We start from the raw sequence: 21,258 nt of genomic DNA on the forward strand, positions 1-21,258 counted from the left end.
AAGCCCTGAGGATAAATGACTCTCAGACTTTGAAATCTAATGGACTTTATCCTGCTGTTTTTCAAAAGTGTGTGGGTCCAGTGACCCCTGTGTTCCTTCCTCCCTATGGAAATGTGTATATATATCCTATGAATGTTCCTCCTTTGTATGTTGGCAGCAAATAACTTGTTATGAGTTTTCAAAGGTCCAGAGCAAATGGAGAGGATTTTGCCTTAGGACAGACCATGCCTGTAATTGATTTGATGAGATTTTATACTGTCTTTAACTTTGTACTTCATTTGTATTGCTACTGAAAGGTTTAAGGTTTCTGATATTGTTTTGAAATTAATGTATTTTGTATATGGGAAAAACATGTTTTTTTTAGGGGCCAGAGGGTGGAATGTGCTGGTTTGAAAGGAAGTATGCCCCCTAAGAAAAGCCATGTTTTAATATAAATCCCATTTCATAAAGGTAGAATAATCTCTATTCAATACTGTGTGTTTGACACTGTAATGAGATCATCTCCCTGGTTGATGTGATTTAGTTAAGAATGGTTGTTAAACTGGATTAGGGGATGACATGTCTCCACCCATTTGAGTGGGTCTTGATTAGTTTCTGAAGTCCTATAAAAGGAGAATGAGAGACTCAGAGAGAGCAGAGAATGCTGCAGCACTACAAAGCAGAGAGTCCACGAGCCAGTGACCTTTGGAGATGAAGAAGGAAAACGCCTCCCGGGGAGCTTCACGAAACAGGAAGCCAGGAGAAGACGCTAGCAGATGACACAGTATTCACCATGTGCCCTTCCAGCTGAGAGAGAAGCCCTGACTGTGTTCGCCATGTGCCTTCTCACTTGAGAGAGAAACCCTGAACTTCTTCGGCCTTCTTGAACCAAGGTATCTTTCCCTAGATGCCTTTGATTGGACATTTCTATAGACTTGTTGTAATTGGGACATTTTCTTGGCCTTAGAACTGTAAACTAGCAACTCATTAAATTCCCCTTGTTAAAAGCCATTCCGTTTCTGGTATATTGCATTCCAGCAGCTAGCAAACTAGAACACTTGTCGTTACCTAATCCAGTTTAACAACCACTCTTAACCAATCACGTCATCCAGGGAGATGATCTGATTAATTTCAAACATACAGTATTGAATAGGCATTATTCTGCCTTTATGAAATGGGATTTAGATTAAAACATGGCTTTTCTAGGGGACATACATCCTTTCAAACCAGCACAGGGTCTAAATTGACCCTTTTTGTGTGTGTGTGAAAAGTTTGTGAAACAGTTTGACATATACTTGACTGAAATACATTAATCTCTTATTCAACCTGAGAGTGAATGGAATGTCCTTCATTTGATGAAATAAAAATTACATTTGATCTGTACCTCTTTACCAAGTTTAATCTCTCATTCACAGTCATTCTTCTTTCCCCCTTTTTAAAGGAGGGATAATTGAGAGAACAGACACAAGGGCATGTGAAGAATGGCTGTTACCCCCTCCAATAAGTATTAATTGAGCACCGATGGCAGACACTGAGAAAGCCCTCCTGGAACAGTATTTGTATTCACCTTTGAACCTGAGCTCCTAGCAGCTGCATAGTTGGAATCATATTCTTTCACAACAAAAATATTAACTAGGAGATAATATTCCACCAGGTGTCCCCCCCTCACCTGTAAACCAGATTTTGAAACTCTTCCATGCATTTCCAGTATTGAAACATGCAGTGGTACAGTTTAAATGATTACTAGCTAGGTGAGGGTTTATTTTGGGAAGGAAATTTATATTTTGAGTGTCAACCTAATATATGATCAGTACTATGTAAAGAGGTTTATATACTTTCTTATTTAAATTCATTATATGTATTATTTCTGTCTGAGTTTCAATTTCCTCATTTACAAAAAAATGGGGAAAATACCTACCTCAAAAAACATTGTGAGGATTAAAAGGGACTTGCAGAAAGGAGGGAGACTAATACTTACTGACCACTTACCATGCGTCATGTGGTTGACTCTTCACATACTTATTAACTCCATTTTAAAAATGAAAATAATGAGGTTGAGCAGAAGTGCCCCAGCTATTTTTCCCCAGTGGTGGAAACTCCACCAAGAAGCTAGAAAACAAATATTTCTTGCATGCTTATAATGTGCCAGGCATTTTTCTTGGTTGTAGTGAAAAAGGTAGAGTCTCTGTCTGAAACAGATTTATGGCAAGAAACATCTGGAAAAGGTTTGGGGTGAGCAGGGGTAATGGCTTTGAGAGAAGAAAAATCAATAGCACAGTTTTTGACCATGTTAAATTTCAGATGCCTATATTAGACATCCAAGGGGTGATATTGAGTAGGATCTTGAAAGGAGAGGTTCTAGACATAAAAAAGATTAAAAGAAAAATTGTAAGTAATCAAAATATAGGTAATATCTAAAGCTATAGCACCGAATGAGATTTCTTAGGGAAAAAGTGTAGATGGAGAACACAATTAGAAGGCAGAGCCCCTTGAGGCTCTCCAACATTTAGAAGTCTGAAGGAGGAGAATACTTGAGACCCACAGGAATGACCAATGCGGTAAGTAGAAAATTGAATGAATTTGGTATCATGGAAGTCTCAGAGACAAATGTTTCAAGGAGAGAGTAGTCAATTATTGGTAATGCTGCTGAGAAGTCAAGTAAAATACAGAGAATTGTCTACTTGTTTTCTCAAAAAAAAAAAATCGTCCTTTATTCAATATTGATTGACTACCAACCATATATAAATACAACTCAAGAGACTAGTGAACAAAACACAAAAGTCCCTAGTTCTATGAGATTCACATTCTAGTGGAGAAAAATAATAGTATGCTGTGTTTGTCTTTCCCTTAGGTGATGGGAGAGCTATTGTGGCTTGTGATGAAATTGGATAGAGAAAGTCCTGGGGGCCCTTCAGAGATAAAACAAATAAAAATAAAAACAAGCAAACAAAACAAACCATGTCCTTTAAAGTTTGCTCTTTATCTGTTGAAACTTGAAATTCCCATAGCTGACCCAGATAGCCAATCAAGCCCCTAGTTCATTACCTTTGATCCAATATAAAATAAAGCATACCTCCCCTAAACCAGCCCCTATATGAAGGACAAACCCTGGTCCAATCAATAGGAGCAAAGCTAATTTCTTTTCTAAGTTTATAAAATCCATTGCCATCCCTAGAACCCTGAAGCTACTTCTGTTTTGGCTTCCCTTGCTGCAGCAAAACTTTGGCGTCCTGGATGAAATGCCATAGTCTGCATACTCAACTGATTTGTCGTTCACCCTTTTAAATGTCTGGTTTTGGATAGATAATTTGTGCATAGGTGTATCTAGTTGCTTTTTTTTTCTTTGTGGGGGAGGGGATAATTATTAACATAGATAATGAAGATAAATGCTAAGGAACAGAAAGTTCACATAAGGCTGATGATATCATCACAAAGAATGAAAATCTATACCTGTACCAAAAAGGCTGAAATGATACAACACACACTCTACCGGCAAATTGACGACCCAGAACCAAGCAGGAAAAAACTCAAAATACACAGAAAAAAATGATAACCTTGAAGATTTAACTAGTGGTTTCCAAACTTTGCTGTACAATTAATTGGTTAGAAGTCTTTTAAGTTAGTTGGTTATAATTTGTGGTAGTTTGGAGCTGTTATGTACCCCAGAAAATTGTTCATTTTTTGCAATTTAGGATCTCCCAGGTTATTGAATGATTCAGTGGTTGGGCAGCATCCCACTCAGAAAGTAGAAGGGAGCTACACTGCGTGGTTAGTAGTGGGAGCTTATACAGGGTAAATAAAGAAGCAAATGAGGAAATGTTCTGATTAGGCCACGTTCTTTTAATGCATTCCTGCAGCTGCAGACCTAATTGTGGGTGGAACACTTTGGTTAGGCTGTTTCAACTGAGATGTGACCACCCCATTCAAGGTGGATCTTAATCCTTTCATTGGAGTCTTTTAAGAGAGGATAAAGGACAGAAAAAGCCAAGAGAGCTTAGAGAGAAAAGCCCTGGAGGCACAAGGAAGGACCCACAGAAGCTGAAAGAGCCACTAAGAACAATGCAACCTGGGAGAGAAGGACCAGCAGACGGCCACGTGCCTTCTTAATGACAGAGGTATCCTAGATGCCAGCCACCTTTCTTCAGGTAAGTATTCTGCTGATGCCTTAATTTGGACATTTTCATGGCCTTAGAATAGTGAGCTAACCCCCCTTGTTAAAAGCCAGTCCTTTTCTGGTATATTGCATTTCAGCAGCTCTAGCAAATTGAAACATAAGTCCTATACAGAAAACTAACACAGGGACGGAGAGAGTCGGGGGTGGGGTGGGGAAAGGGGTTGCAATAAGTAGGATGCTCAGGAAAGACGAGAGGTGACATTTGAGACCTGAAGGAGGAATAGGATCGAGCCTTGTGACTGCCTGGAGGAAGGGTATTTAAAGAGGGAAGGGGTGGTGCAATGGTGGCTCAATGGTAGAATTCTCGCCTGCCATGCTGGAGACTCAGGTTTGATTCCCAGTGCCTAACCCATGCAAAAAAAAAAAATTAATATTAAAGAGGGAAGAACATGTGCAAAGGTGCCTACTCTATTTCAAGACTCAAGAGGAGACCAGAAAGGCTGGAGCAGAGTAAATGAGGAGAGCAATTGAATACGGTCAGAAAGGCAGTGGGGTGTGGGGGAAGATTGCATAGAGCCTTCATCATGAGTGAGTTGGGAAGCGAGGGTATTTTTTTTTTTTGGTTTTAACTTTAATTTACTTTTATTTTAAGATGAATTTATTCCTGAGTCAAGTGTTTGTTTCTTCAGTTTCTTCTGGGATATACTTTTCTTCTGTGCAACCTCCTCTTCTGGTTTAGGAATAATCTGTTCTTTTTCAGTAAGGATCATCTCAATGTGGCAAGGGGAGCTCATGTACGGGTTAATCCGACCAGGAGCTCCGCAGGTCCTGCGGTGCATTTTTGGGGCTTTGTTCACTGTATGTGCTCAATGACCAGGTTCAGCATTTCTGTCTGCATTTTTTTGTTTTTTATTAATTAAAGAATAAAAAGAAATTAACACAACATTTAGAAATCATTCCATTTCTAAATGCTTAAAATCATTTAAGCATATGCAACTAAAATTCAGCACTCTCTTTGGGCCACTGACCCTGTGTGAGCCCCACTGTTTGGTCTGGGCACACCTACCAACACTCCTACTGTAATGATGGAATGGCACACATTGCTTCTGTAAAGTGACATCTTTCAGATAATTGGTGGCTTTTTGAAAATGTATATCCCTGATGGCCTGAGCAAGTGAACATAAAGACGTGAACTTCTTGATTTGCATGATTTTGTAGGGTTTTCTGGGTCAAGTGAACAGCAAACCATTTTCAGAGATCAACTTGGGCCACTTACAGGAAAAGTGAAGCGAGGGTTTTGAGAAGAATGATGCTATTACTTCCATGCTAACAGGATCATGCTGGCTGATGTGGAGTACAGATGGGGATGGGAGGCAAGGGCTAAAGCAGAGAATTTGATTAGGAGGCAACTGCAATATTACTATCAACAACAATTTTAAAGATTAAGAATTCTGAGAGAGTTTATAAAAAAGGAATCAGTTTAGACAAATATTTTGTTGTTAAGGATTTTTAAAATAAACATAAAAACCTTAATTATAAAAATTTTATTCTACTGCATTATCATTTAAAATTACAAGAATATAAGCAAATACCATAAAATGTCAGAAGAGATTCAGGGTGAGCATCTGTGCTATGTGGTGACAAATTAATAGTGCAGTTATACTTCATGGAAATTTTCAATTTATTAAAAAAATTATCACTTCAGTTTACTGCTAGCTTTATCTCTGTATATGATTAAACTTCCTATTGGTTTATACAATTCCATTTTCTCCAACTGGAAGCTGTGCGGGATCTAGTCCTACTTTCATCATTGAAACAGCAATGTCAAACAAATAGTCATAACACTCACACCTATAAAAGAAAAAGCAAAAAGAACTGATGGTGTTTAATGAAACTGAGTTCTCTAATCCCAAATAACCCCATTTCTCTTTTCCATGACACTAACCCCATTGGATTCTCAGTATATATTTTTCTTAATTCTAGGACAAATGTTTCTTATTTTGCTCCCAACATTAAAACATGGAAATGAATCATATTGAATCATGCAACCATATTTTATACTGCTTAGGAAATAAAGGAGAGTTTAAAAATACATTACTTACATAATTCTTTTTACTATGTGCCACTTTCTAAAATATATGTTGCAAATCATTACATATCTTGGGTTAGCTTTATTCTCCCTATCAGCCTTAAACTCTGAGAACAGGAGCCATGTCTCTTCTTTTTCATATCAAAGTGTATAAAGCCTTGCCAAATAATAGCTCATTCAATAAATACTTCTGAATGCACACATAATGAAAGTAAAATATCTAGATATAATAATGAAAAACCATTTAAAATTAAGCCAATTTAGCCAATTACAAAAAAATCATAATTCATTTTGAATCATGATTATTCCATTCTCTTTCACTTTTAGAATATGGTGACTTGTCCCAAACGGTCTTTGATTTAGACTTACATGGTTTTAGCCTTCTCCCATGTTTCTCCCCACACATAGACTCCATGACGTCTGACTAGTACCGCACAGGAGTCTGGGTACTCATTCATTGCACAAGCCATTCGTTCTCTGAGGTCCTTCTCCTCAGGTGTATTCTCAATAATGGGTACCACTAACATATCATCATATCTGTAAGACAAAACAGGCCATTCTTCTCATTGAAACAAATAAATGAACACAAACTTATAATTCTTTAAGTAACCAGTTAAAAGGACATTCTCTTTATATGTGGAAAGCCACTCCAAATTATGTACAAGATGTTGCATGTAATTCTGTGCATCTTACATAAACATCTGCATTAAAAAAATGCCTTGGGTTTTGGCAGGCATTGTTCTAATCCTAAGTATAAGTGGCAGAAGTTTGTATAGCATACCAAAACCCAACAAAAAATCATCAAGATCATACAAGTATTTCCTTGAAGCAAAGACAATCATATTTTTAATAGGAGATAAGAAATGATAAATCTCCGAATCTGAAGCCTAGAAAGGATTAACAATTGAATTATTTATTAAGTAAGAATTTCCCAACAATTCATCTCTGCTGTTGCCCCAAAGTGCCTCAGATAGACAAGCCGATGAATGAATGCAGGAGTGGTTTGTGACACTGGGATAGTAAGAACCTTTTGGAGATATCTTCTAAAAGTATGATAATATTTTCAAAAAGTTCTCAAATCTGTGATATTAAAACTTCTTTTACTTCTACTTTTTTCCCGGTACATATGTAATGATGAAACCAGAATATGTATTTTTCTTATTCATGTAGTAATATTTATGCAAGTAACTTAGTTAATGGTAAAATGAAGTCATATGTTAGCATTCAAAAGCCAGAAAAGTGTTCCTTTTTACATAAATTTCTCTTGCATTATAAATATAACACTGCCTCTTTACTCTGTATGAACTGCAGGCCCCAAATCTTTCCTAACTTTGGCCAGAACTACAAATTTATATTTTCCTCTAACATACACTGAATAGTCAGAAATAGCTCCATATGCAAAATAATTTCACAGCAAATAAAGACCTGAAAACTCCTGTAACTTTCAGGAGACTGATCCTGATAAGTTAAATATGGAACACAGCCAGAATAGTCCTTTTACCCTCACACTGTTTTATTTTCATTCCATCATAGGCATTTTGCTCCCCAAAAAGAGGACGATTATACTTAAACACACTATCCTTTCCCTGGTGAGAAATATTTGGATTTTTTAAAGAAGGACTTTTTTTTTTTAATTTAATAGACTAAAGGAAATCAATTCCATCTTTTTTTTTAGTTTCCTTCTTTTACCTCATCTGACCTTTCCCATCCCTTCTTTTTTTTTTTTTTAACATGGGCAGGCACCGGGAATTGAACCTGGGTCCTCGGGCATGGCAGGCAAGCACTCTTACCTGCTGAGCCACCGTGGCCCACCCTCCCATCCCTTCTTTTGCCTGGACTCAGGATTCATCCCTAATTTTCATAGAATATACAATGTCCTGAGCTGTGATAAAGGCCTTGATACTCATTTTCCAGCCAGGCTCAACTAGAGCTACAAAGGGCATTTTTTAAAAAAAGTTATATTCTTCAAATTCTGAAACATCCAAAATATTACATAAAATAGATATGCTATGATGTAAAACAAAGGCTATCTTTCCATTCATACCACTCTATTTTTTTCACAAAGGCTCTTTCTCTATTGTGCTGTGTTCCTTTAATCACCCTTTCCACGTTCTTGACCAGTTTTTATTCCTTCACCAAAGCCACCAAATGCCTTATGAAACTGGGGTCGCATATGATGCCTTCCTTCAAGTCCCAGTTATGGAAAAGGCAATATGGGGCTAAATTTTACCTACTATATTTGCTTTACACAATTTCAATATTAACTCTGTCAACAGGTGTTTCACAGTGCTGAGGAATGCTTTAGGCACACAATAGATATTAACTGAAATCAAATCAAATTAATTTCTCAGCACACCAGTTTGAACATGTACATTCTATTACATGCAGGAACAATATGGTATTGCTGCAAAGAACAGTGAAAGAAAAATTGGCACTCTTTTTCTCCAAACAAGGCTAAATAGAAAGTTTTCAGGCCCTTCAGGAAATTAAGATGGGTGAGGACACAGGAATAAGAATACTAATAAATTCAAATGGAATGCTTAGCTTGTACCTGAGCCCTAAGAACATGTTTCTTCATGTCAATAAATTCTAGATTTATGAATAATTATCACATTTTTGTGAGTTGGTAGGTTTATTTAAACTTATCTAGAAGGTCACTGTTCTATACTACATAATTTACCATACTGAAAGATCATAAAAATCTAGACATCTTCTTAATTAAAATAAGTATAAGACTTTTATATATATGAAAACATTCCAGAAATACTAAATTCAATTAAATCAGAATATAAACTTCAATCAGGGCTGACAGCTCCTAAAGACAAAGTGAAAGTGGGAAGATCCTGCTCGTTGGCACCCCAATGTAGGAACTTAATTTTTCCTTTTCTATAATAATCCCAGCCACAGATTTTTCACTTTACTCTGACAAGCGTTCATCATTCATGTTGCTGATAGTGTACCATGGTGGGGGAGGAAGAAGCCATCTGATGTAGTGTCACTGAGAATGGATCTGGAAGTATCATATTAAGGGGGCTATTTAACACAGACCCCTTATTTAGCATAATTTGCATTAAATACACAAAAATATCTGTATCCTGTTTACCCAAGAGAAGGAAAAATAGTTTATTAGATTATTTCAACAAACAAAAAATAAAATTAAAGATACCTATAACATCCTCCTGAGGTACATTTCCTTATTCCTTTTATCATCTCTTGATGTGTGATTTTAAACTCCCGTCCGGGAAAGAGAAGGGTAGCCATGACAGCAGCTTTTGAGTGGGTGTGAATCACTGCACCTGCTCCTGAAGGTGGAGGAATAAATTCACGTGCTCAATGACACACACACAATATGTACATAGATAAAATACATAAATTATAAAAATATAGTATAAAATATATATAAAAGTTATGCAGTTGTGTTTCCAGGCATGGTATAAAAAGTTGGGGGGCAGGGAAGGAGGTAGGGAGAAAAGTAAGAGGAGAGAAATATTAACTGAAGAACTGGAAGACAACAAAAACATCAAAATGTATCTTTTAGCATCAGGACAATGCACAATACTTTACACATCCTCAAGAAATGACCTGAACAAATGAGTCAATGAATGGGATGAGTTTTTGCATGCCTTAATGGGATTAAAATAAATTAAAGCTGAAAAATTAACTATATGAAACCATGATTTAAAAACTTAGATGGTCTGAAGTATAGATATATTAACCATGGAGATCATAATCATTACAAAAACTGTCATTTAACGCAGGATTCCTTGTCGCAGGCACTGGGCAAACCCCTTTAACACAGGTTATCTCTTTGTCTCATCACAACTACAGAGGTAATTATTCTCTACCTCGCTTAACAGTTGAGAAAACAGAGGCTCAGAGACGTTAAACAGATCGTGGCAGAACTTGGATTTGCACCCAGGTCTGCCTGAATTTAGAGCTCATTGACTCGAGAGCTCATCGTCTTAATCACCAAACTAGGCTTCATAGAGAAAGCCATGCCTTGGTAGTATAAAGGGATGGCAGGATTTTAAGGTACAGATGTGATGGATTTACCTAAAAAGTAACCTATATTCTGTAAAACGCAGTAATGGCTAATTTAGCAATTAGTAAGTATATTTAGCTTTAATCTAGGAAAGGTTCTTCTTGCTGTTAGAATATGTTCCTGAAATTATATCCTTTCAGTGGTAGATGATAATGTCCAAGAACAGAAAACAGCACGATAACTAACTATATATTAATTTTTTTCAGTTGTTATATTAAGGCATGGCCTAATGACTTTACTGCATGGTAGAGCCAGTACTTCAGTTATCATTTTCCATTTTCACATTGCCTTCTAGGTTCAAAAGTGCCAAACCACTTTTCCACCATGACTTCTGGGAATTATTTAAAATAAGACTCCTAGTTTTATCATACAGAACATTTTTCAAAAAGAGACAACCATTTTGTTCGAAAGGAAGAAAAGGTCATAATTCTTCTCCAGTTGTAATTTGTCTTATTTCTACTGCAAGTTCCCATAAGTATAACTTTACACTAAGAGCTGGGATCTGATATTACATATACATTTAGTATTTAGTCAGTCAATTTGACAATCTGGCCAGAGTAGAGTCAAACTGAACTGGACTGGAATCCTGGCTCCAATATTCACTAGCTATTTAATTTGGGGAGGTTGACTTCCCAGAGCTTCTGTTCTCTTATATCTAAAATGGAATAGTAATGGCTCTTCCTCTAGGATTGATGTGAGGGTTGACTGGGGTAACACATTTAAAGTTCATGCACATAGTAGGCAGTCAATAAATGCAAGCCAAAATAATAATTACTATTATTTAGTAATAATTACAATTACTTATTTACTATGATTATAATAATTATTTGCCTACTCTGCAAATATTCTTTATGCTGAATTCATTTTCTGCATACCTCTCATTGTGTAAGCATTCATGAAAAGAGGGGTACACTGGCTTTTTTTTAGATTCTTGTACGGTGGAGGTCCACTTATATCCTGTTCATTTATATCACAAACAAACATGTCTTCAGGCTATGTACAGAGAGAAAAAAAAAGAAGGCTTATGTAATATGAATTAGAAATGCCCCCCTTTCTTGTGTGTAAATATTATATACATAAACACATATCAATAGAGTTCTATTATATATACATATTTAACTCATTTTAAATATTTACATAATTGTAGTTTCTCTCAATTTTTAACCAGTTAGAGAAAGAAATAGAAATGTTTTCTAATAGTAAAAATATTCTCAAGAAGTTAAAAAAAATTCTTAAAATTTAAATACTGATATAGAAATCAATATGTATGTAATGTATTGCTGTCATTTCATCACTTTAGTTTTTCAACTTTATCCTCTAATTTTATAACTATATTTCAGAGACACTATATAAAGAAACCAACATTCCCAGATGGATGTGTTGTGATTATTTTTTCACATTTCACAAACAAAAAAGCATAGCAAAAATTTTCTTTTCCACTGAGAAATTTAACTGGGACTCAGGAAGTTTATCTCAACAAGGCTTTTTAGTGTTAAAGTCCTAAGGAATTACATAGATCTACAGATCATTTCTTAGTAATACATGTGTATTTTTTACACTGATTTTAATTTTTTAGGATTTATTCTAGAAACTGTAATACGTTTCATTAATGAACCAGCTTTATTTTTCTTGTTATAGACAAAAAGTTAAGGAGCATGTTTCTTTTTCTACCTAGACTTGGACATTATTCCAGGATTAGTACAGAATGGGCCTTTTCAGAGTTTTGAAATAAATTGGAATAGCTTTGCTGCTACTAAATATGAGCCAATCATAGGTTAGCATGGCACGAAGACATATTTGATATTGTGGTCATTTGATACCATCAATCTGATTACCTACTAGCTGGAGTTATGATGCTGCAATTTAAGAATGAGCTATTCTCTTGACCTCTGCAGGTAGAATGAGATTAAGTACTGAGTATATGGAGAATAGTTACACCTTAAAAAATTACACTTAATGAATGCTGATTGATTAGTTATTTAAATTATCACAATACAACTGCCTTCAAAATCAACATTTTCTTTTTATCGTAAATTAATTTCATTGCACAAAACAAGATTTAAGTAAAAAAGAAAACTGACATTTGGTTTGAAGAAGTATCCCTTTACCATACCTGAATTCGTTCCTTTTGCACTCCGGAAGGAGCAATGTAGATTTCATTGCTGGTAACAAAATATAGAAACTTGGATTTATTTCACTCTAATATTCTGTGCTTGCACAAAGAAATGTATCTATCCTTGCAGTCCAATCATTAATGTTCTTTATAAATCAAGCCATACAAACAGCTGCTTAATTTAATAATTTAGGCTGCCTAGAAAGAGTGCCACATCCTTTTGATGCCTCTATAATGTTCGTGGGGTAGTAAAATGTTGGTAGTTGCTTTTGTTTTCCATGTATGCATTTTTTCTTTAGTTCTTTTTACAGTACAAAACCAGTGGTAACCATGCTTTTATCTGGTTAGGGGAGGAATCTGAAAACACAACTCAGAAGTCTTTAGGCATAAATAAGCAGAGTTTACTCTATTATAGTGTAACACAATTATTACAAAATCCACTCATGGAAAGACATGCTCAACAGAAGTGATTCTATATTTAAAAAAATTCATAGGGAGAGATTTCTGTCCTGCAAAGAACGACGATTAATTTTATTGTTTGAAATACTCTTCTTATAAAACACGAAGTTCAGAGACCCCTACTGGACAGTTTCTTACATTACTGCAATAGTACTGGGGCACTTTTTGAGTAGAAGAGTATGCTTCCTGTTTGAAAAGCACATATATTTCGTGTAAATATTTGGAATAAAGCTAAAACAATTGTAAAACATTAAATTGTTTAATTTTAAAATATAAAAGACATGGCTATATCTGTTACAGGATATTGTGCTAGGGGAAATGCTATATCCTATCATTTACCACAGGGTGCTCTCAAATTTTATTTGAAAATTAATTTTAAAATCTTCTCCTAAATTCTTTCTACTCTCAACAAGGGTACTTTGGCTCCTTATCAGTTTTCACTCATGCTAGAGAGTATTAATGAGCTGCCACATACATGAAAACTGAGGAAATCCCAGTATCTGCATACTCTAGCTTTTGCCACTGAATCATGGACATGTGTACACTGAATATAAATCAATTATTTGATAGTAAAAATGAAGATGACCTATACTGAACTGAACTGTCAAAACTGGGGTTACTAAGGGTTACTAATAAACCTATAAACATAGAACTGATAAGATGTAAGATGAAATCAAAGTTCTTTTAAGGTTCCATTGGTAAATTAAGGCCAAGAAAATAAATGCCTGATAATATGAGTGAAATCCAAAGCACAGTGAGCAGGATCCGAGCATTAGCGTTCATGGGGTAGCTATTGTTTTAGAGCTTTGTTACCTAAGAATACCATAGAGCAGCATTCCTTTGGAGCCAGTGGGAGTGGGTATGGATCATCCTGTTATAAAGGCGCTTTACAAAAACCTGGAATCCAAATCTTTTCTCCTTGTGTAATATGAAAGAAACTCTAGATTCACGGCTGGTGCATAGTCAGCTCACTCCACTGGGAAGGGCCGCTTAGGTCTTGTGCGGGGAGAAATTTATGCAGTCCTGGGAACAGGCCCAAATAAAGTACAAAATGGTCTGCTGGTAACTACAATTCAATTACATAGTTGCAAAATACAAGGAATTTTTTCATTTTATTCAAGTGGATTTGGTACACTAAATCTGTTTTTATTATTGTCTTTGTAAAATGGAAGTCAGCTTAGATTTTGATAAACCTTGGGTAATTGAAAGTTTAGCTAAATGGGTTGTAGAAAAAATACATTTATACCTACAAAGAAAGAGGTATCTGGATAAAATACAAAGATGACAGAGCTTTAGTTTTAGGAAGGAAAAATGCTAAAAAGGAATGTGAAGTATTTACCTGGCACTGTAAGCCACAAATAAAAAACATTTTGAATTCTGAGGTACTAAGTTTGGAATTTGTTTCTATATACTATCTGTTCTTTCACTGTGTGGTAAGCAGGGGAAACAAAACCCAAGAGTTCATAATATCTCTATGCTCAGTTGCTTCTATTTCTACTTACATTCTGGTCATTAAAAGAATCAATATGGTTTCATTAATTATAATTCTAATAGCAAAAAAAGGATTACTGTCTGATACATACCAGTATTTCACTGTAAAAACAGGAAATGCTAAATTAGAAGGGCAGGAATACAGTGGCTGCTGAGTATTCTGGAAATGTCTTGGTTTATTGTTATTTTCTTGTTCTCTATTTCCTCCTCCTAATTCAGCTCATGTTTTAAGTTGCGTTTTATAGTCATCATTTGGCACCAATAAGGTAGTGCAAAGCTGGAAGGGTGCTAGCCAAAGGCGAAAACCAATAAATAGTGTTATATTCCCAAACCGTGTGTGGTCAGTGCTGTTCTGGAAATTTAAGCTATTAGGTTTGCACTTCATTCTGAATTTTCTTGGTTTAAGCCACAGACAAAGAAAACCAAACTTTGTCTCACAACATGAAAATGATATTGTTGGTATTAGTGATGTGGGCTTAATGAGATAATTTAAACATTAGGGAAAAATAAAACATTTTACTACAAGATACCCATTTTATTCTATAAAGAACAAATTTAATAAGATTCCATCCATGACCTCCAGGAGGAGCTCTTCATCCATGAAGAGTCCGACTAAGGAAACGCATTTTACATAGATGATGCAATTTTTCCGTAAATAGATGGTACTGCTATAAAAACCATTTAATTTTAAAAGATGTGCCAGTGAGAAGTATATGGTAGTCACACACATGGGTAGTGCATGGATTAGTAAAATACTGCTAGAAAGAAAATGGTCCTTTCCATCTTTTTAATTAAAAAATACCCTGTTGAGATTTCCAGTAGCTCCTTACCTATATTCTACAATTTTTTACTTTGTTAGTTCTTTTTTAAGAACCAGTAGCTCAGTTTGGTAGGAAGCTCTATTTTGTACATACACAAACTGTTCCCGCACATACAAATAAAAAGTTGACTAAAGGCAAAATTTAGGATAGTATTTAATATAAATAATACAGTGGAGAAAGCAAATCACTCAGCTTTAACGGAACTTAACTCCTGAGTGGACAATGAAACAACAATAACAAGAACAACAGATATTCTTGATACAAGGCTTTTCTGTAGACAGGCCAGTTCTCTGAAAGCCTGCCCAATGGGGCATCGACACATGCGCTTTAGGCTGACCCTAAGATAGAAGGCCCAGGATGGATGGACACAAGTCCTTGTGGAACAGCTCACATATGGACGTAACCTCTGAGCACCCCCTGTATCCAGATCTATGCCAACTGCTGACTAAGGCCCGTCCTGTCATTTCCCACTGTTCAATTAATATTTCATGATTACTTCATAATTTGAAGCAGGTGAAATGATAAGGGCATCATCTTGTGGTATGCCATAAAATCCCTCATGTTCAGAATGTTCAAATTACATTTTAGATTCTATTCCTTACCATACAAATGTAGCCACCTTTGGGGACATTACTATAGTATCTCAATAGCATATAAATATTTTAATAATCTAATTTTGTTAAAGAAAGTGAATCAGGATTAAAAAAATAAATCAGCAGTCACACAGTTTAACATTCAGCTTTCAGACAATAATATTCCTAAAACATTTCAGGAGGAAAAACATTCATCATATTCCAGAAGTCTTTGCAAGATTGAGATCCCACAACCTCTACTGGCATACCAATATTCTTGTTAATAAATTACTTATTTCTTCACTGTCTTGAAGAAATGACACTGAATAAATCTAATGAACAATTAAATACTATTCATTCCTTCTGTTTCAACTTCAGTCAGTACATCTTATGTCCTCAGAGAACTATAGACCAGTAAGTGCTACGTCCATTAATATTGATACATGTGCTTAGAAAGGCACATGACCTTTCTTTTGACTCAATAAAATATAGCTTTTAGGATTTTTAATGGCTAGTAATCTCTATTTAAATGACTTTTAAAGTGCATCTGAACCTTCGGAACAAATCCTGAGTAACCTAGAGAAGAGTCTCCATAATTCCAGGGAGATGAATATACTGAGCAGCACATTATTTAACTTTGATACTCTAATTGTGGTTCTTAAATCCTTGAGTATTTATCTGTCAGTTCTGCACCTTTGCTCCATCCAGTTATGCAACTATTCATTTCTCCCTTTAGAAACGAAATACCTTCAGTACTGATGATCATGTAAAACTGATCATCAGTTTTGCATGTAAGGCTCCCTGTAATGTGCTCACATGGAGATTTACCAGAATGAAGTCAGCTGGAAACTTACCCATGCTTCAAGCTAATTCCTCCTCCAGTTCCAGTGACCCAACCCAAATGGTAAAACTGTTTGCAAAGCTCTGGGATCAGATATCTTGGATGTTCCTTGTCCTAAACAAGAAAATAGTTTTTAAAATAAATGTTATTTTATCAAGTGATTATTCTAGTTAAATGTGGCAGTTTGAAGCTGTTATGTACTCCAGGAAAGGTCATGTTCTTTTAATCCATTCTTGTGGGTAAAGAACTGTTGTGGGTGGGACCTTTGATTAAGTTATTTCAATTGAGATGTGACCCGCTTTACTCAAGGTGAGTCTCAATCCCCTTACTGGAGTCCTTTATAAGAGGATATAACACATACAGAAGTTAAGAGAGATGAAATTAAGAGAAACTCACAGAAAAAGCCTCAGAGAAGCAGAGCAGAGGTTACTGAAGACAGAAGCTGAAAGCAACAAAACCCTGGAAATAAGGACAAGCAGACACTGGCCATGTGCTTTCCCATGTGACAGAGGCATCCTGGATGCCAACAGCCTGTCTCCAGAGTCCAGGTATTGTCCTGTTGATGCCTTGAGCTGGACATTTTCACAGCCTTAGAATTGTAATTTTTTAAGCTAATAAATCTCCATTATAAAAGCCAACCCATTTCTGGTATATTGCATTCCCACAGCTTTCACACCAAAACACTGATATTCCTATTAAGAAGCCAGTATAAGGAAGCATAAGAAAAATTACCACAGTGAGAGGGTATAGTGAGGGAGCAAACAGCAAAACATTTTATGCTTTTAATGTATAGAAAATAATCTAATATGTTACTTGGCATTCTGGGACTAATCTGTATAGGGTCATATAGTCCAACACAAAAGAACAGGCAGTCTCTGTGGAGTGCAAGAGCATGAAGAAATGCCCAATATACACTATAAAGTATCTATTAAAATGTCAGGAATAAAATAGAATCTAGAGCTGAAAGGGACATGCTTCAGTTTGTCCAGAAAATTTCTTTATGCAAAACACCTATTCAATTAAGTCACTATATATATGAGATATTATTATACTTATTTGTTTATACCTTGTGTGTTGGTTCAAATATTTTATTATTCTAAAAATGTCTTGTCTTTTTTCCATAATGATTTTACTGCTTTCTCTTATTACAAAAGTAATACATATTCACTATGGAAAATAAGGTCAAACAAATAATATAAAACATACTCACTTAGAAACAATCACAATTAATACCTAGACCTATTTCTAGGCAGATGTGTATGTGAGTATATATCTGTTGAGATAAAAATTGGGCTTTATTTTTATACAGGTCCAATCATTACTTCTTTAGGTTAAAAATAACAGCAATAACAATGTTTTTTCCTGATTTTTAGAAGTTCTAATGAATGAAGACAAAAACAAAGAAGAAACAGAATGACTTCCATTTTTGCAAGAATGATATACAATGCTTCCCATGAAAACAACTAAAAACAGCAAATTATTTTTTTAAATTTTTTAAAAAATTGCTTAACTGGCAAGAAGGTTAGGTTGCACAGGGGTCACAAAAGAAATGAGAATGAGGAAGGAAGTAAACTCCAAAGGCAGAATTTCTCTATGGGTATCTGCAAAACTCTGGTGGCCCTGAGCATCAATTTTGATAGCTGTCCAACACACTAGAAACTAGAGATAAACCCAGGGCCTGCTCAAAATGGGGGCATCTAATAGAAAATCCCCAAATTAGGTTGAGACCACAAAGGACTTCACCCTCAAGGTAAGGATGAACATGAAATACACCCATCTGCAGAAAGACACAGTGTTATTAGTTTGAAAGCTGCCAGAATGAGATATACCAGAAATGGAATGGCTTTTAAAAAGGGGAATTTAATAAGGTAGAAGTTCACAGTCCTAAGGAAGTGAAGGTCTCCAAATTAAGACACCAAAAAGGTTATGCAAGGAAGGCCAATGGGTCAGGAACACCTCTGTCAGCTGGGAAGCCATGCGGCTGGCATCTGCTGGTCCCTTAATTGTGGGCTCTGTTGCTTTGGCTTTCTCCAGGTTCTGGCTTGCTTAACCTCTCGTGGTGATGTCTGCTGGACTCCTAGCATCTTCAAACATCCATGTCTCTGTTCTCTGAAGAAACTGTTCTCCAAGTGCCTACATCTGCTCTCTCTGTTGGTTCTGAGGCTTCTGTCATTTCTCACTCCAAAACATTTTCTCTTGTAAAGGATTCCAGCAAACTGATCAAGACCCACCTGGGTAGAGTAACATCTCCATCTAATCAAAAGTTAATACCCACAATTGGGTGTGCCACAGCCCCATGGAGATAATCTAATCAAAACATTCCGACCTACAGCATTGAATCAAGAGTCAAAGAAACAGATACCTCCACAAGATTGGTCAGGATTAAAATATGGCTTTTCTGAGGCACATAATACTTTCCAACCAGGCCACACAGCAAGAAAGCCTGCCTGTATTTAACCTTAGCACTTGATAAAGGTGAGAAAACATCTTTGAGTATTTGTAACCATAAACCGGTCTTCATGTGTTTTAGCCCTAATTGAAGCTATTTTGGGTTCCTAAAATACTTTAAGTTGAAATTTTAAGTTAAAAAATAAATGCATGTGGGCCTATAGTGTTCCCAAAGTAACTAGCAACAACAAATACAAATCTTCTCTGAAAGAATTCCAGCATAAAAACATTATAATAAGAAACAGACAAACAAACAGATACAAGGAAACGGCAGCATAGGTGTGAAGGGCAGCAGAAACAGAAATAAGACTCAGACCCAAAAAGACTTCAGATACCTGAATTCCCAGAAAGAGAAAGATTAATGTGTTTAGTATGTTTAAAAAATAAATGAGGAACTTCTGGGAAGAGGGTGGAGTAGTTTAGGCTGGATTCACCCCTGCTCCATGGAACAACAAGAAAGAGGACAGGTAAAGCGACAGGGACTGCAGTTCTGAGATGTGAAGGACTGGAGAGCTATTGTACATTTCACAGGAAGGTTGTGGACTAGAGAAGTGGGGAGATGAGGATAGGAAGAACAGGGTGAGCCTGGCCATGATCCCATTGGGGGCGGGTGGTGGCACACAGAGAAGTGCGTGTCTGAGGGAGTGGACTGTCCCTCTCTTCCACCCTGCCCTAGCAGCTAACTTGGGAAACCTCTTGTACAGCTCCATAGCCGGCAGCACCCATGGGGAGCCCAGAGACACACCTAGTTGCCTGCTGTGTAAAGTTGCTCTGCCAGGTGCTGAGACTAGCCATCTTGCTGGGCACCACCAATAACTGAATTATCAGATGTTCTGAGTAATATGACCTGCTGGGTGCTGTGATCAGCTGCTCAGTCCTGCACACTGGGACCACCTGCTCTGCTATGCGCCGGGAAGAGCCCCCTCTCATGCATGCCATCTCCTTAGCCAGCCACTGCAGTCAGGGAGAGGTGGGCCCAAGGGGACGAGGTGGCTCAAGATCATCACTTGCTGGGAAAAAGCAGTAGGTGCAGTCTGGCAAACTCCCTATCTACCTACCTTTTTTTTTTTTTTTCCACCAGTCTGAGCTTGGAACATCTCCTTCTGGCTTCTGGGCCTACTACTGCTGAGGTTTGTCGTTTTGTTGTGTTTTGGTTTTTGGTGCACGGGCCAGGATTTAACACAGGACTCCTGTACGATGGGTGACTGTTGAGCCACTGAATTACCTATGCACCCCCACCTCATTTTTAATAGATCCTCAAGTAGAACTGCATCCCCTCCATAAGACCTGAGGCTTGGTTTGGCAGGGAATTACTGACATACCAAGTGCTAAAGGAGACCTTCAGCACAAATCCAACAAAATACAAATCTTTAGAGGAGTGGAAGAAATCAACTTGCAAAATAACCTTATTAAGATAATCAAATGCCCCAAACATAATACAAAATCACAAAGCATGTAAAAATTCAGAGCAGACATGGACAGAACAAATGACCAAATGAAACTGCCAGAGGGGCATGGAATTTGGAACAACTAATCAAGGCTGTTCATAATGACATAAAGGACATCAATAAGACATTGGAAGAGCATAAAGAAGAATTTGAAAGAATAAATAAAAAAAAACAGATCTCACAGGGATGAAAGACACCAGAGACAAAATTAGGAATATACTAGAAACACATAATATCAGATTCAATGAAGTGAAAGGAAGAATAAGCAAACTAGAAGATGGGACAATTGAACTCGAGTGCATAAAAAAAAGGCAAGAAAAACGGAAAAAATGGAAATGGATTTCAGGGAAATGATGGACAAGTGTATAAATATAAGAACCACTGATGGCCCAGAAAGTGAAGAGAAAAGGGCTAGGAAGAGATAATGGGGGAAAACTTCCCAACCCTCGTAAAAGACATAAATATGCAAATCAAAGAAGCCCAATGAACCCCAAATAGAATAAACCCAAACTGGCCTACTCCAAGACACATACTTATCAGACTGTCAAATGTTTAGGAGTAGCAGAAAGGTTTGAAGAGAGAGAAAAATGATTCACTACATTCAAGGAAAACCACATAAAACTGAGTTTGGACTACTTAACAAGAAGGCAATAGTATGACATGTTTAAGATCTTGAAAGAATAAGATTTCCAGCCTAGAATTCTTTATCTAGCCAGGTTGTTCTTCAAAATTGAGGGAAAGATTAAAATCTTCTCACAAGCAAAGGCTGAAAGAATTTGTCAACAAGAGATGTACTCTAAAAGAACTACTAAAGGGAGGTTTGACAGCTGAAAAATAAAGA

The 21,258-nt window shown here is 36.5% G+C and overlaps 1 protein-coding gene across 1 annotated transcript in view; it reads right to left on the minus strand.

The window, feature by feature from the left end:
- Nucleotides 1-5,622: 5,622 nt before the first annotated feature.
- The window catches only part of APIP (APAF1 interacting protein), a 41,853-nt gene continuing 26,217 nt past the window's right edge, over nt 5,623-21,258 (minus strand). Inside the window, exons 2-7 of the mRNA XM_077114392.1 lie at nt 16,535-16,635; nt 12,338-12,386; nt 11,100-11,217; nt 9,349-9,484; nt 6,552-6,719; nt 5,623-5,944 (exon numbers count right to left, since the gene is read on the minus strand). Coding sequence (XP_076970507.1) covers nt 5,845-5,944; nt 6,552-6,719; nt 9,349-9,484; nt 11,100-11,217; nt 12,338-12,386; nt 16,535-16,635 — 672 coding nt within the window. The 3' untranslated portion in view covers nt 5,623-5,844. The remainder of the gene's footprint in view (nt 5,945-6,551; nt 6,720-9,348; nt 9,485-11,099; nt 11,218-12,337; nt 12,387-16,534; nt 16,636-21,258) is intronic.

This window comes from Tamandua tetradactyla, chromosome 8 (assembly GCF_023851605.1).
Source record: "Tamandua tetradactyla isolate mTamTet1 chromosome 8, mTamTet1.pri, whole genome shotgun sequence".
NCBI lineage: Eukaryota > Metazoa > Chordata > Mammalia > Pilosa > Myrmecophagidae > Tamandua > Tamandua tetradactyla.